Source organism: Magnolia sinica, chromosome 11 (assembly GCF_029962835.1).
Source record: "Magnolia sinica isolate HGM2019 chromosome 11, MsV1, whole genome shotgun sequence".
Lineage (NCBI taxonomy): Eukaryota > Viridiplantae > Streptophyta > Magnoliopsida > Magnoliales > Magnoliaceae > Magnolia > Magnolia sinica.
In genome coordinates this window covers 59614520-59629305 of record NC_080583.1, presented here as the reverse complement: position 1 = coordinate 59629305, position 14786 = coordinate 59614520, and the positions used below count along the sequence as shown (strand labels likewise).

At 37.5% G+C, this 14786-nt stretch overlaps 1 protein-coding gene across 1 annotated transcript; it reads left to right on the top strand.

Annotated features, from left to right (window-relative positions):
* Positions 1-3659: 3659 nt before the first annotated feature.
* On the top strand, positions 3660-14645 carry LOC131219206 (uncharacterized). Its single transcript, XM_058214220.1, has 2 exons — positions 3660-3815; positions 14144-14645. The coding sequence occupies exons 1-2, from the start codon at positions 3693-3695 to the stop codon at positions 14510-14512; spliced, it is 492 nt and encodes a 163-aa protein (XP_058070203.1). The 5' UTR covers positions 3660-3692; the 3' UTR covers positions 14513-14645.
* Positions 14646-14786: the final 141 nt, after the last annotated feature.

Here is a 14786-nt window from a genome sequence, read left to right as displayed (position 1 = left end):
GGATTATGACACCTGTATCATACCACCAACCGGGGATTTTCTCTTGAACTAAGTTCACTTTTATGACCATTGCTATGATATCATCGTCTACTGCGTTAGCCTCTTTCTTAGGCTTTTTGCAGTCCCTATAGACTTGGGCGAAATGTCTAGTCTTGCCGCAGACGTAGTAAGGACCCTTGGGTTTGCCCTTTTTTTTTTTTTTTTCTTTTTTTCTTTTGGATTTTTTTGAATTTCCCTTGATCTTTTTTATGATTTAAGGATTCATTTTTCTCAAAGTTATTATTTTGGAATGGTCTTTCTACTACATTGATCTTGGATGATGATGCACCATTAACGTCATCTTTCTTTTCTCGGTTACAAAATTCTTATTCAATATGAAGATACTTTTGAATTTATTATAGGGTGAACTATTCGGATTTATGCAATAGCTTCTTCTTGTAGCCTTTTCATCTTGGAGGTAATTTAGCGATAATAGCTTTAACTTGGAATGATTCATGTAGGTCTATTTTCAAAGCATTTATTTTGTTTACAATTAATTGTAATTAATGGATTTGAGCTAGCATGGGCTTATTGTCTATCATCGTGAAATCGAAATACCTAGCTATTAGGAATTTTTGTGTTGCTTTTTCTTTAGCCTTGTACTTGTATTCCAGTGTACTCCAGATTTATTTTACTGATGTGGTTCCTATGTACAGATCGTACAACCGATTAGAGAGTACGTTGAGAATATGGCTGCGACATATCAATTCGTCTTCTTGTCGCTTAATTCTAGTAGCGATCTGTCATGATGTGTCAGCATTCGTCGCTTCTGGTAGAAGCTGGAGATTCGCGTCCAAGATATATAAAATGTTCAAAACAATTAACAAATATTTCAGCTTGTCTTGTCACCTAGTGAATTTTGTACCGTCGAACCGATCCAATCTGATCAGATCTTAGTTCATCATCTTGACTGATGCAACACTTTCGGTATCCATATTCACGCTTTAAGATTGTTGCAAAATATGTTTAAAATACCAAAAATAAAAATAAAATAAAATAAAATATTTTTTGTTTCACTAAGCTGAATCACGTAAAAATTATCATATCCTTAAAGCGTGATTCGCCCCCTTATCAATTGCTGATGGGTTATGGACGAATTGCTTTCAAGATAAGACAAGCCTATCTGAATTTTGCGCGTAGCAATCATGAAAGGTCCACTTAGGAACAATTCAATATGGCTGATCTTCTAGCATACTCAAATAACAAACGTGTTTGCAATATTCTTGGATGGAGATGTTTTCTGTGAGATCTGTTGGAAATATTTTCTATTCTCAATTTCAATGTGGTAAAAAATATAAATTACACTTTTTCATTTGAAAATTTTCAAAATTATTTTGCTGGCAAAACGAAAATTTAGTTGAAAATACCGAAAATAAAAATAAAATAAAATAAATTATTTTTCGTTTCACTAAGTTGAATCTCACAAAAATTATCCTATCATTAAAGTATGATTCGCTCCCTTATCAATTATTGATGGGTTATAGGTAATTGCTTTCAGGATAAGACAAGCCTTTATAGATCCCGCATGTTGTAATCATAACGGGTCCACTTAAGAACAATTCAATGCGGCTGATCTTCTGGTATACTCAAACAATAGACGTGTTTGCAATATTCTTGGATGGAGATGTTTTCTATGAGATCTGATGGAAATATTTTCTATTCTCATTTTCAATGTGGTAAAAAATATAAATTACACTTTTTCATTTGAAAATTTTTAAAATTGTTTTGCCGGCAAAATGAAAATTAAAAAATCAAAAATTGTATATTTTTTATTTTCAAAAATCAAATTCCAACACGAAATACCTATTGTTGAAACCTCCTTAAGTCAAGTATAATATTTATATGCCATCCATACATTCTTAAGATTATTCATATTAGTATTAACTGAAAACGGAAAAGGAATTAGCATGATCCAAAACTTCCATGGCCTCACGAATACTCCACCATGGACGTTTAATCTTCATTGTTTCTTATTGTGCAACACAGCCGAGTTTTGGATCCAGCTCACTTTCAGGTCAGGTTCTAACATGATCAGTAAAAACGTACAGACTTTCCCAAGACGATTACGGTGGGCTCATCTTGTTGTTCTAAAATACAAAAATATAAAGGATAAATGAAAGATTTTACTATAAATGTTTTTTTTAAAAAAAAAAAAATTATTTAAATAACTTTCTAGTATGGGACAATTAAATACAATTAATGTAAGTTGATTAACAAAAATTAAAACTAATTTTTTATTTTAAATTAAAAAAAAATATATTTTTTCCTGTTTATCATATACACTTAGCTTCCCGATAAATGCTTTGAGAGGGGATATGCATTGTAGACAAGAAAACCCCAGTGAATGAAACGAGACAAGTGAGGTGGAATGTGCTAGAAAGATCTGACGCGACGACGGACTTAAAAAAAGAAGTGCTAGTTGGATTCGCGCAGTTAGAAGTTGAAAGGATGATTTGCAGTGCACAATGGTAACAAAAGATAAGAATCCATGATCAGAACCATTAAACATGCTTGGCCACTATGACCAGTGTCTAAATACAATATCAAACAGTAAGATCATCATGTCTGGCCAGAAGTGTATAAGAAAAGTAAATGGTTAGTAAGAGCATATCCAGAGTTCATGTTGAATGGACACGGTAAAGGCCCACGCGATAGAAGCTCTTGATTTTGCGTATCAAACGACTCCCGGTTGAAACCCATCTGATCAGTGGCGAGCATTCCGAGCACGTGTGTCCCCGAAATATATGTTCAATCCTTCGAAGCGAAAGCTATTACCAGTGTAAACCTGCGAAAGCCTTTTGCATGAAGTTCGTGCACCGTAAACCTAGGTGGGACCCAACGTGATCTTTGTGAGAAATCTAATCCGTCCAGACGTTTTGTAAGATCATTTTAGAACTTGGGACAAATATTTATCAGGATCCAACACTCAAGTGGGCCGCAATAAATGAAAAGGTTGGTATGGAAATTCCTACCTTTGAAACCTCCCTGGGGTTGATAGTGATGTTTACATGCCATCCATACCGTTTACAACGTCATTACTACTGGGATGAACTGAAAACACAAATATTAGAATAAATCAAAATCTCTGTGGCCACACGAATATTTCAACTGTGGACGTTCAATCCTCACGTTTTCGGCCCACTTGAGTCTTGGATCCTGTTGACTTTTGATTTTGATAATAAAATGATCTTACAAAACGTATGAACGGGGTAGATTTCTCACAAACATCACGGTGGGTCCCGCTTAGGTTTACACCGCAGGAACTTCCTGCGACAGGCTTTAGCAGGAAATCCGCGTCCCCTCGTTAAACCAGATCACTCGTTTGCTTGTTCACCACCATTTCGAAGATGGGGTTAACACATCACATCACATCACTGATAATGAAATCCCAGCCGACCATTTGATGGCTGTCAAATGTGTGGTTAAAGATGATCAATGAGTGGTCCAAATTCGAATCTCAGTGAAAATTGTCAGTTATGCTACATCCATACTTAGTTGAGTGATTTGGACGGTTTGGATTGTCTTATAACCCATGCCATGTGTCGGTTGGAAGAGTCACCACCATTTTTCAAGTGACTAAAACTCACATGGTAGCGTACGGAAACGGGTGGTGAGTGTATATAAGTAGGACAGATTGCCCGTGCGAGAGAGGCATGGAGCCGGAAACGGAGATGGAGATGGAGCAGCCAAAGCAGCAGGAAGAGAAGGTGAGAGGTTTACTCGCATTGGCTCGTCAGCTCATCAGCCAAGGAAAGCCTTCTCATGCCCTTCAAGCGGTTTGTCTCTCACTCTTTCTCCCCTTTTTCTTTTCATCTTCATGCCATGCTACCCTTTCTTCTTCTTCTTCTTCTTCTTGAAGTTTCATAGAAATCCACGGAGTCCATTGATGTATCATACATATTCATTAAAGCTTCTACATACCCAATTAATAGTCACAAATTCCAATATTTGTTCACCTGGATATGATTTTCATGATGCTTTAAAACCCTTTTTTCCTTTTATTGGGTTGGATACAATTCTTACGCTGCGTTTGGATGCACCCAAAATTTCAAGCATGATGGATATTTCTGCAGAATTGATGCTTATTTGTTCTCCTGAGGGATTTGCACAGTGCCGACATCGTTAACCACATTAATCAGGGCTCTTTTAAAAAAAAAAAAAAATTTAAATTAAATTAAAATTTTCCTTTTCTGCCTCTAATGTTGATATCCAAAACATTCTAGATATCTTCCTAGGGTGGAAACATGTAGTAACTAATGCGGTGAAATAAAATTAAGTAAAGCTGCTTCAAGACGCATTATGCAGCTTCTTTTCTTGAGATGATATTTGCTCCCAACATTGATAATCCAAGTCTATAACTGGATTGGTGGCAATCTGTCCTCAGGGTATAATGAAACCATATCTTTTTTTCTTTTTTCTTTTTTCCCATCAGTGTTCGACCGATCTTGAACATTTCTTTTCTGTGAATGTCATCAGGAAATAGTTAGAAAGCGAGTGGCTTCTATCAGTATCTGCAGTGACAGAATAACAAACTGAAAAAATCTTGAAAACCTATGGAAAATTTTTAGCATGTGGAGAGAAATTGCTGGAAGAACTGCTTCTTGAATGTACAGAATCCATCCCAGGACCCTCCTTATGTAGGTTTGGTGTTTCTATCTATGTTTTGCGCTCTCTTTGGTTGTATTCTTGTCTTGTGCTTGGCTAGTTTTCTAATAAATTGTTGTTATTACCTCGAAAAAAATGCTAAATGCTTCCCTGCACTCGCACCCAAATTTGCTACTACTTCGCTTTGACGCTTTGTGCGATTATATCTCACGTGCCAGATATGATTAGAAAGAATAGTGAATTGGGCAGCATGTAGGGTAGGAAGGGTGGTTCCAATGCGGGGGAGCATGCACAATTTGCAAGGTGTAAGACATGGTCAGGCCAAGGTCACACAATTTCAGGTACTGCTTGGTTGACATGGCTTGGAGTCTGGCGTGAACCCTCAATTCCTCAGCATCGAAGGATGTAATCTAAGGCTAGCTTAGGCAAGCGATAGGTTGGTGCAAAGCCGCCTTTTGGACAACATGGTCAATGAGCTTGAGGCCATTGCTAGTGCCCTAGGAAGGGTGCACGACGCCCCTAGGAACTACATACTTATGGTGCCCCTTATAAGTTGTGGGAGTCCTCTCTAGAATGCTGGTACAGTGAGCGCACGATGCCACTGATGAGAGGGTAACTCATTGGACGACTCCATGCTCACATTCCCCCAATATGTCAATCACACTTGGCAAGGATGCATGAGGATTCCTAAACTATGCTTGAGAGAATGAGTTGCATGAATGTTGGAAATGAAGACCCAAGGGGGGTATTTATAGCTTTATTTTGGTATTGGGTTCCTGCCCAAAGGTTGATAGACAGTTATTTCCTCTGCCAAAGAAGTTGTTAGGTGGTTATTTCCCACTCAAATGCTTGTTAGATAGTTATTTCCTGCTTAAATGGCGATTTCTCTCTTAGAAATGCGCCCTCCCTACCCGGAGGTAGGGTGTGTAAGTTGCATTTGGTCTTCTGTAAAAAATGGTCACTTGACGCTTGGCGGTGTGTGCAACTAACTTTTTACCAAGTTTGAGCTGGTGCGCTACTCGAGTGTGAGTTGTTAAAGTGGCGTGTGACTGGAGCGGACCTATTGGGATGGTGCGCAAGTCAAGTGCAAAGTGCAAAAGCTAGAACATGAGATGGGGCTTGGACATTTTCTTTTACTAGTCAACAATAGCTCATGACCTTTCAAGGAAAAAAAAACGGTGGATCATGTAACATTTGCCATGTGGAGTTCCATGTACATGTGCTAACTTACATATGCTAGGTGCTTTCTACAATGTCACCTCATCAATTTTTGGACTATTTAACAAGTGGAATGCTCTAGTTTGTTCACAATTGCATTTGGATAACAAGGCCTTGGTGACATATGATTGGGACTGGAGCATGTTCATGGTGCCACCAGCTTACCTTTTTCTGAATCGTGACTAAAATTTTGTTAGAAATTGGTCAAAAGAGGAAAAACCTAAAGGATTGTTTGGATCGGTGGAAATTAAAAGGTAGCCGAGCAAAGGAAAATATCAAATCTGAGGAAAACTGTTTCAAAGGAAATATGAGTGATGATCCTTATTTCTCCTGCTTGTTTTAATTGAGGGGATTTTCATCAAATTTAGGATTAGCCACATCGGGAAAAAGCATCTTAATAGGGGAAATGGCACATGAATTAATACTATAGTCGACATGTGCAAACATTAATATTTACACCTTCATTGGCAGCTTTGCCCAAAAAAAAAAAAAAAAACAAGTCAATCTGCCAGGAAAGTGCATCCATGCAATAATAGTGGCTTGTAGGAACACATCAAAGTAGATCTATGCATATGCATTCAATGATTGGTTGAAGAAAAATATTGAAGCATCGATTTGACACATATTGGAAGAAAACATGGTTTCAGATTTAAGCTTTACTTCGATTTCTCAAATTTGAGTTTCCTCACTAACGATGACCTCTTGCCAGCATGAGTGAATAGAAGGAAGGAGTGGTTATTCTTTTTTATATAGATAGTGGAGTATTGAATGGTTTTGAAGGCCTGTAACGGTCAGTAGGTTTCCTTTTCTTTAGGTTTGAGAGTAGAAAAGGAAATGCCCCTCTATTAAGGAAATCTGAGGAAAAGGAAATTGATTTCATTAGTTTAATAAGGGAAACCATCATATTTGAACAAATTGGTTTTTTTTTTAAATTTTTTTTCCCCTCTTAGTTGACACACACACACACACACACACACACACACACACACACACACATAAGAGACAAGGGAAACTAGAGAGACAGGGGAAATAATTTATTATTCAATATTCATCATAATCATCTCATTCACATGACTAAAGGTAAATCGGTCAAAAGAGGAAAAACCCCTTAGGCCATTCGGATTAAAGCTTTTCAAACTGAGGTTTCTCAAGCTTTGGTGAATAAATATGCGATTTGATAATGGGAAGAAATAAGGAGTGTGGATCTCCTTTTGAGATGTCTTGTCCCAAATGATATGACGGTCGATTTCTATCTGCATCGTTCTCTCATGGAACATTGGATTATTGGCAATATGTATGACAACTTGATTATCACAGTTTTAAGGTATTGTAACTTGAACCGAACCCTGATTCTTCAAGAAGAGACTCCAACGAGACAATTCACAAGTTTATGTGCCATTGACTTCTATTTAGCTTTTGCACTTGACAACAATATAATGTTTTTTACTTTCCTATGTAACTATACTACCACCCAAGAAGGTGCAATGACTCGTAGTCGAGTGCTTATCATATCTCGACCATGCATAATCCACATCTAAATGCCCATCTACCTGAAGATGACCATGAGACTTGTATAGAATACCTTCCCAAGTGTACATTTCAAATACCTAAGAATCCTCATAATTGTTGTTAAATGTGGGGGCCTTGGGGCTTTGCATAAATTGACTAACCACACTGACTAAAAAGGCTTAGGTTTGGTGATTGTCAAATAGATGAATTTGCCGATAAGTCTTCTGTACATGCGAGGATTTGCAAATAACTCTCATTATTCAAGTTCAAGTTTGAGATGCGATTCGATTGGTGTATCCACAAGTTTGGCACCTAACATACCCGTCTCTTCCAACAAGTTGCTAACATATTTCCCATGATAGGTGATGACTTAGAGGTTGCTCTATGTAGACTTTCTTGTGTAAATCTCTATGCTGGAACGTGTTCCTCTAGTTGAAAGAGTGGCCAATCACAATGTATGGTTATTGATATGACATTTTGAACAAAATTAAGCTTAACCACTCGTGGAAAAGTGTCCAGCTAATCTACTTCATAAACTTGGCGTCTTAACCAATGGAAGATTAGTTAGTTTTTAGGTCTCACTAGAATACACGGCTTTCATCTCTTCATCCATGGCCATTTTTAAATTTTCATCCAACAATGCTTCCTGTACTAACTTAGGAATAGAGACAATAGACAATCTAAGGGTAAACTTAAGATAATTTGTGAACAAGTGGCTAAAGGTAACAAAATTGAAAATTAGATGAGGAATGTCTATGTGATATTCTTCTAAGATGGTGGCACTTCAATGAAAAAATATGAAGGAAATATATTCGGCAAAGGGACTTCCACAAATGTGGGTTTAATAACATGTTCAATTTTAACATAGAACAAGACATTTGAAAAAAAAGGTAACATTAGCTACCACAAAATGTTTTATAAGACAATAGCATTGATAGCCTTTTTGAGTGTGAGAGTATGTTAGAAAAATGCATTTAATAGAACAAAGTGCAAGTTTATTTTGACAGACTTAAACAGATGAACAAAGCAAGTACAACCAAGCACGCTGGGAGGAATAAAAAAATTGGTTGATTAGGAAACAATAATGGGCGGTATTTTGCCATTTAAAACTGACTAAGGCATCTTGTTTATCAAATAACACATAGTAAGAGTTGCATCACCTTAAAAAACCTATGGGAAATTCATTTGTAATAACAAAGCACGGGTAACTTCAAGTAGATGTCTATTCTTGCGCTTAACCATCGAATTTTGTTGAGGTGTATAAGTACAAGAGGTCTAATAAATAATACATTGACTTTGTAAATAGGTTTGAAAATCTCAAGAAATAAACTCCAAGGTATTATATCTAATATCAACACATACGAATTTGCACCAAACTGACCTTTTATTTTATTATGAAAATTTTGAAATAAATGAAAGGCTTCTCATCTCTATTTCATGAGATATAACCCTGACATTCCAGAATAATCATTAATAACGAGGACGAAGTACTTAAAAGATAATAAACTAGGGACTCAAGTTGGTCCCCACATATTACAATGAACTAATTTAAATGGAACATCACCTCTTGAATAAACTCTACGCAAAAAAATAAACTTTATGATTTTGACTCGGCTGGCACGTTGCACACTCCAAATTCGACACTGTCCGAAGGGATGGTATGAGAGTCTGTAGTTTTTGGAGAGATGGATGACCTAAACAACGATGCCAATGAATTGTAGGACCCTCAGGATGCACTGCCGCACCAACTGATTCTCACTCTAAGTAATATCGACCATTCCTCTTACAACCTCTACCAATCGTCATGTCCATCTTGAGGTCTTGAAAGACACAATAAGAAGGAAAGGAGACAAAACAATTTAGAGATTTTGTTAGTTTATTTATAAATAAAAGACGATAGGAAATTTAGGGGCATATAGAAGATAAGGAAACAGATACATTAGACTGAGCGGCACCAAGTCCAACAATGGTGGATGAGGTACTCTCAGCTAATATGATAGACATATTTGATGAAACACGATTAAAGGACAAAAAAGAATTGTGGCTATGAGAAATATGATCTGATGCCCTTGAATTTCTGACTCAGCTAAAGTAGCTGTAAAGGTGGAAGGAACGTTGTTGGATGTAGAGTTACTAAAGGAGAGGAACCACACATACTCTTTCCATGGTAGTATAACACTAATTTGATCACCATTGTATTCGACGAAGTAGAAGTATTGGGTCTGCCATTTGTAGAACCATCCTCAACCATTAGAGCTTGATTAACCCCTAGAGGTTTTCAATGAAAATCCCAATAAAACTCCACAATGTGATTTGTTAGGCCACTATGAGTGCATATACGGTGTCCTCCACTACCATGACACCTCTACCTCCTCTTGGTGATCTACTACCTCTGCCACCATAGAGAGTACCATATCTAGTGCTTTCACCATGGCATGGCCTCCACGCAAACCAGTGTAATTAGATAAAGTGGCCAATGCAGTCTTATCAGCGGCATTAACATGCATATTTTTAAAGCCATTTGCAATAGTGACTCTTTGAACCTGGCATAAACTTCTGCAATCAAAGGAATGGATACACCTCCGAAAATTTCATCTTTAGTTGACTAATACTCTTTTGGCAACCTAGATAGGAGTTTCACAACGTTTATATCTTCCCATTGCTTCTTCATAAGGGGAACATTAGAGGTAAAAGCAAGGAGTTCCGTATCCGTTATGAATATGATACGCCCGTAAAGGCCGATACGTATAGGTAATGGCCATGACCGCTACGTGATACGGGGGTGAAAAGGGGCAATTAGTTTTTTGAGACCGTATTGGCCTTTACGGTAGCCGTAAAGGCCATTACAGGGCATAACGACCATTACTCCCGTAACGATCGAAAAACGATTACTTTTTTTTTTCCTATTTAAATTCATTTTTCTCCTCTTTTTCACTTTTCTCATTCCAAAAACTCTCCTATATCATTTTACAATAGATTTCGACCACTCTTACCATAGCTTTTAAGATTAAAACTGTGGATTGAAGTGATTTGAGTGAAAAGAATCTCCGAGGGCCTTTTTTCAAAAAATTGAAAAAGCAGTATTTATGCCTTTTTCTGATTTCTAGTTCTAATGCTTGATTGTGATGTGTAAACATTAGAGACATAATCATATTAAACAATTCACTAGACAACCCAATACAACACTCTCACCAAAGAGTGGACCGTTACACTACCATAAACATGTTCAAAACAAAAAATGAATACATATTAGCAAGATTTACATTATTCTTGATTTTCTAGTTATTTTTTCAGAATTTTTTGGGCAAAAGAAAATTTTCAATCGTTACGAGGGTCGTAATGGTCATTACGCCCCCGTATCGGTAATGGTGATGACTGTTATGGCCACCGTTACCAATACAAAATACCTTGGGTAAAAGGATGACATATTGAGAGTTCATCCCAAATCTTAGTTAGTTCTGCAAAATATTCACCAAGGGTCTTATATTGTTTTTGAAGAGGAATACATCTTTCTTACTGTATCCCAAACATCCTTTGCATTATTGAAGAATACCAAATTGGAACTTGGCTCAAGTTCCACACTATTACACAACCAAGATTGGATATGGGCATCATCATTCATCACGCATCCATCGTCTATACTTGGGATCTGATTCCTCTGGTTTAGATGTTGTGAGGAAGTGATCATTTTCTCGGGCTAAGAGAAACACCTCAACAAATTTAGCCAGATAAGATAATTCTTCCCATTCAATTTCTCGGAAGTTATCGATGCATTAAATGAAGATCCAGACATTTCTCCCAGTGATGAGGGACCAGTAACCACACTTTTTTGGCTCCATATTAACCTTATAATGAAATCCACATAAAATTACAGCCCCATAACAATATCACATAGGAATTTCTGGCCCTTCATCACGATAACTCACGCATCTCACACAATATTATGGAAGGAAAAAAAACTGCTTTCAACGCAACATATCAAAAGGAAAAAAAAAAAAAAAAAACACAACTCCTTATGAGAAAAAACAGCAAGCCTTTATCTTTTGTTGAGGCTCCTATGCTCCCTTTGTGAGCGATTATGTCTATTTGAAGAGGAAATCAGAAAACATGTTTTCTGCATGAAAATGATGAAAACACTCTTCCCTTAAGGTCTGATTGGCACACTGGAATTTGAGGGGCCTCCAATACTTGATCCAGGGATTTGGGATTTTAATGGAGGAGATTGGGGGGCCCAAATCACTCTCAGAAGTGCTGTAATACCATGTAAACTGGTTATAAATTAGAGAAATAAAGATAAAATTGGGGGGGGGGGTGGCGCGGCGGTCTGCTCGTTCAATAATGGTTGCTGATAGTCTTTATTGCTAGCTTGAGAGTTCAATTTGGAGAACAAAGGAGAATCCAATGGTATTGTATAGAGATATTTCTTTAGTCATTTAGTGTACTGTATTTTTTTTTTTTGGTTCTCTACTTTGTTCTGTTTATGCAATCCTAAGTAGCAGTGATCAAAGTATAGATGGTGTTAGTGATTAATGTATTGATGGTATCGGTTGAAACATCAGCCAATGTTATCATATCACACATGGCCTATCCAAAATCTCAAAGTTTTTGCAAATTTATCGTTGATACATGCTGATATATCACTATATTTTGCCGATATAACGTCAATATTTGGGCGATAGTTACAATATTTCATTTCATTTGAAACCAGTGTAAATCAGCGAAAAATAAAAATAAAAATAAAAATTGCCCCCTTTTTTTTGGGAATTCTCTTTGTTCTTGTGTTTTAACAACTCCACTTGAGTTGTTTCCCATCAAAACATGAACTTGTTTGAGAATTCGTGATTGGAGAGGGATTTTGGAGCACACTTTTGTCCAAAAGCGCATTGGTTTGTCTCCCTAAACAATAAAAACTATTATGCGGTTTTCTTGTATTTCTTTTTCCAGTTCTAAGGGCCCATTCATGTCTTTTAACATCTCCACCAGCTTCCATAAGTTTTCCCAATGTTTCCTCAGACTGTGATACATGCAATATTTCCTGATGTTTCCGTGCCCACGGGTGTGATACTTCGAACACTGACTGCATGCAACTAAGTCTTAAAATTAGTAACCAGGTGATAGAATCATTAAATGGAATAAAATCCCATATTAGCTGGAATACCTTGTATGTCATGCGTATGAAATCCATAAACAATCGCATGACTGTATGTTGTATGATTTGCATGCCTTGTATTAAAGTTTCTATATATTTACCGGTTGGGTTTTATACAAACCACAGAGTTTTGATTGCAATGTGGTTCATATATAACCCTAAGAGCATCTGTTTGATGTATATGCAAGGATGTAAGTTGTTGTTTGCATGTAGACAAACTTTAAAACCAGCAACCGGATGTTGTTGAGAATCACATGTCAACTGGAATACCTAGTATATCATGTGTATAAAGTTTTTAGACAACTGTGTAGTAGTATATAGTTGTACAGTTGGCATACAAGTATTAATTTGATCAACTTGTCCTTGCTTGATATTTGAAGAGGGAACCAACTGCAAGTGAAGCCCTAATGTGTAAGCCAACCTTGGTTGATAATAATCAAGCTCGTTCGCCGACCATTGATTAAGAATTTTAGAATGAACCCACCTTGATTGACGAATTGAAAGTCTTTGAGCAGGTGACCAAAAGCTTCTGCGGCCAAACCAACACAATATATAGTTGAACTCATCAATCAATTGGACATGTTGGCACCACATTCCAATAGTACATTTGATTGGGTTGAGATTTGATATTGGACTCTTGTCCACCTGATAAAAATGTGATATCCCAAACTCTCGTATTGAGAGATGTGGTCATGCTGAACTCTCAGATGTGCGAAATGTCTACCCCAGATGTGCTTGTCATGCTGAACTTGAAAGATTACCATCTGTAGGTTGAGAGCTATGTATTATAGGTGCTAGGATATGCAACTTTTTTCCTTTTCCTCCCTCCCTCATTCATATTGGCACATGTCAAATGCTTAAAAAAGATTGGATGTGGCCCATGTGGGTGCTTGATGATAGGGTTTCACTTCTAACACATTGGCACTTGTGGCATACATGTATATGAAAAATAGATACTCCTGTGTACTACTTATGATTGGCGAGAGAAGCTAGGTTTGCAACTCGGGTGAGTTGGGTCTGGTTGAGGGTCAACCAGAGCCCAACCCAATGTTCACGAAAAAAAAAGAAAAAAAAGAAAAAAAAAAACATATCTCAAGCTGACCTCAAGAGGACCTAACCTGCAATCTGACCTGATTGAAATTCCAGCCTGTATTCCCAACCTGACCTCGTATCCAAATTTGGTTATCCAAACCCAACCTGCACTCAAATTGGGTTGATGTTTTTCGACCGAACATGATCGGAGGACCTTGATAACCCAACCCAACCCGACCGGATATGACCCAAACTCGTTTTGGGTCAGTCGGCTTCTGGTGGGTTGACCTGAACCCAAGTTTTGGCCCTACTGAAAACTTCTTAACCAGGTCAACTTATACAAGGTAAAAGGTCTTCTTTTTTTTTTTTCTTTTTTTTTTTTTTGTATGACCCTTTCTTCAATTTTATTGGAATTGGTGTCGAAGATTGCTTGACACACTATGAATAATGCTGCTACATGGATAAGGCTATATGCACGGAATGTTTTGGGTAACCAAACAGGCATTAGGAGTCTAATGGGTATTTATGTTTGTTTAAGCCATTTCATTTTGCCAATTACTGACTATCATTGATTGATTATGGGGATAACAGGTGGTTGCAGCTATGAGATCCGAGGGTGGAGATGCTGCCGTTTTTCAAACCCTGCACCGTGCCCGTGAGCTTTATAGAAATAAATTGCAAGCGAATGCTGCTGCGGAAGAGCTGGCTTCCTTGTTCGCTGAGTGTGCTATAACTGAAGCACATCCATTAAAACCTGAGACTCTGCCGTGTGACGTGGGTGGGCCATCTGAAATGATGCCTGACACCCAAGGAAATTCTATACTCGCTAAGACTGGCAGAAAGCAAATTGTATTGGATGCTTTTTCAGATGGCAGCAGCTTCATCTGCTTACAATGTGGAGGCCTTGTCGGCAACCAAAGGAAAGATGAGCACTTTGCATACTGGTGTTGTCCAATCTGATCACAGGTACATGCATGCATCCGTAATGAATGTCTGCTGTTGATTAGTGTAAATACTCTGAGCGATGTATTGTTATGTTATTAAAAATGATCATCATCTGCTTGAGTGGTGGCAGGCTAACATGCCAGCTTCAGTAGTTGTCGTTTGTTTGTTTTTGTATTTTGTTTTTGCATAAGCATTAAAGAGCATATCCCTTGCATTTACCGAACTTGTCTATAAGCATAAACACGTAACGTGCCTTGTATGCATGGTGGTCACCCAACTGATTTGAGAA

What these genes read in the sequence shown, in the direction of transcription:
- LOC131219206 (XM_058214220.1), top strand. Translation starts at nt 3,693, where the DNA reads ATGGAGCCGGAAACGGAGATGGAGATGGAGCAGCCAAAGCAGCAGGAA. An exon ending in CTTCTCATGCCCTTCAAGCG is followed by an intron (nt 3,816 to 14,143) that starts GTTTGTCTCTCA and finishes TGGGGATAACAG; the next exon opens with GTGGTTGCAGCTATGAGATC.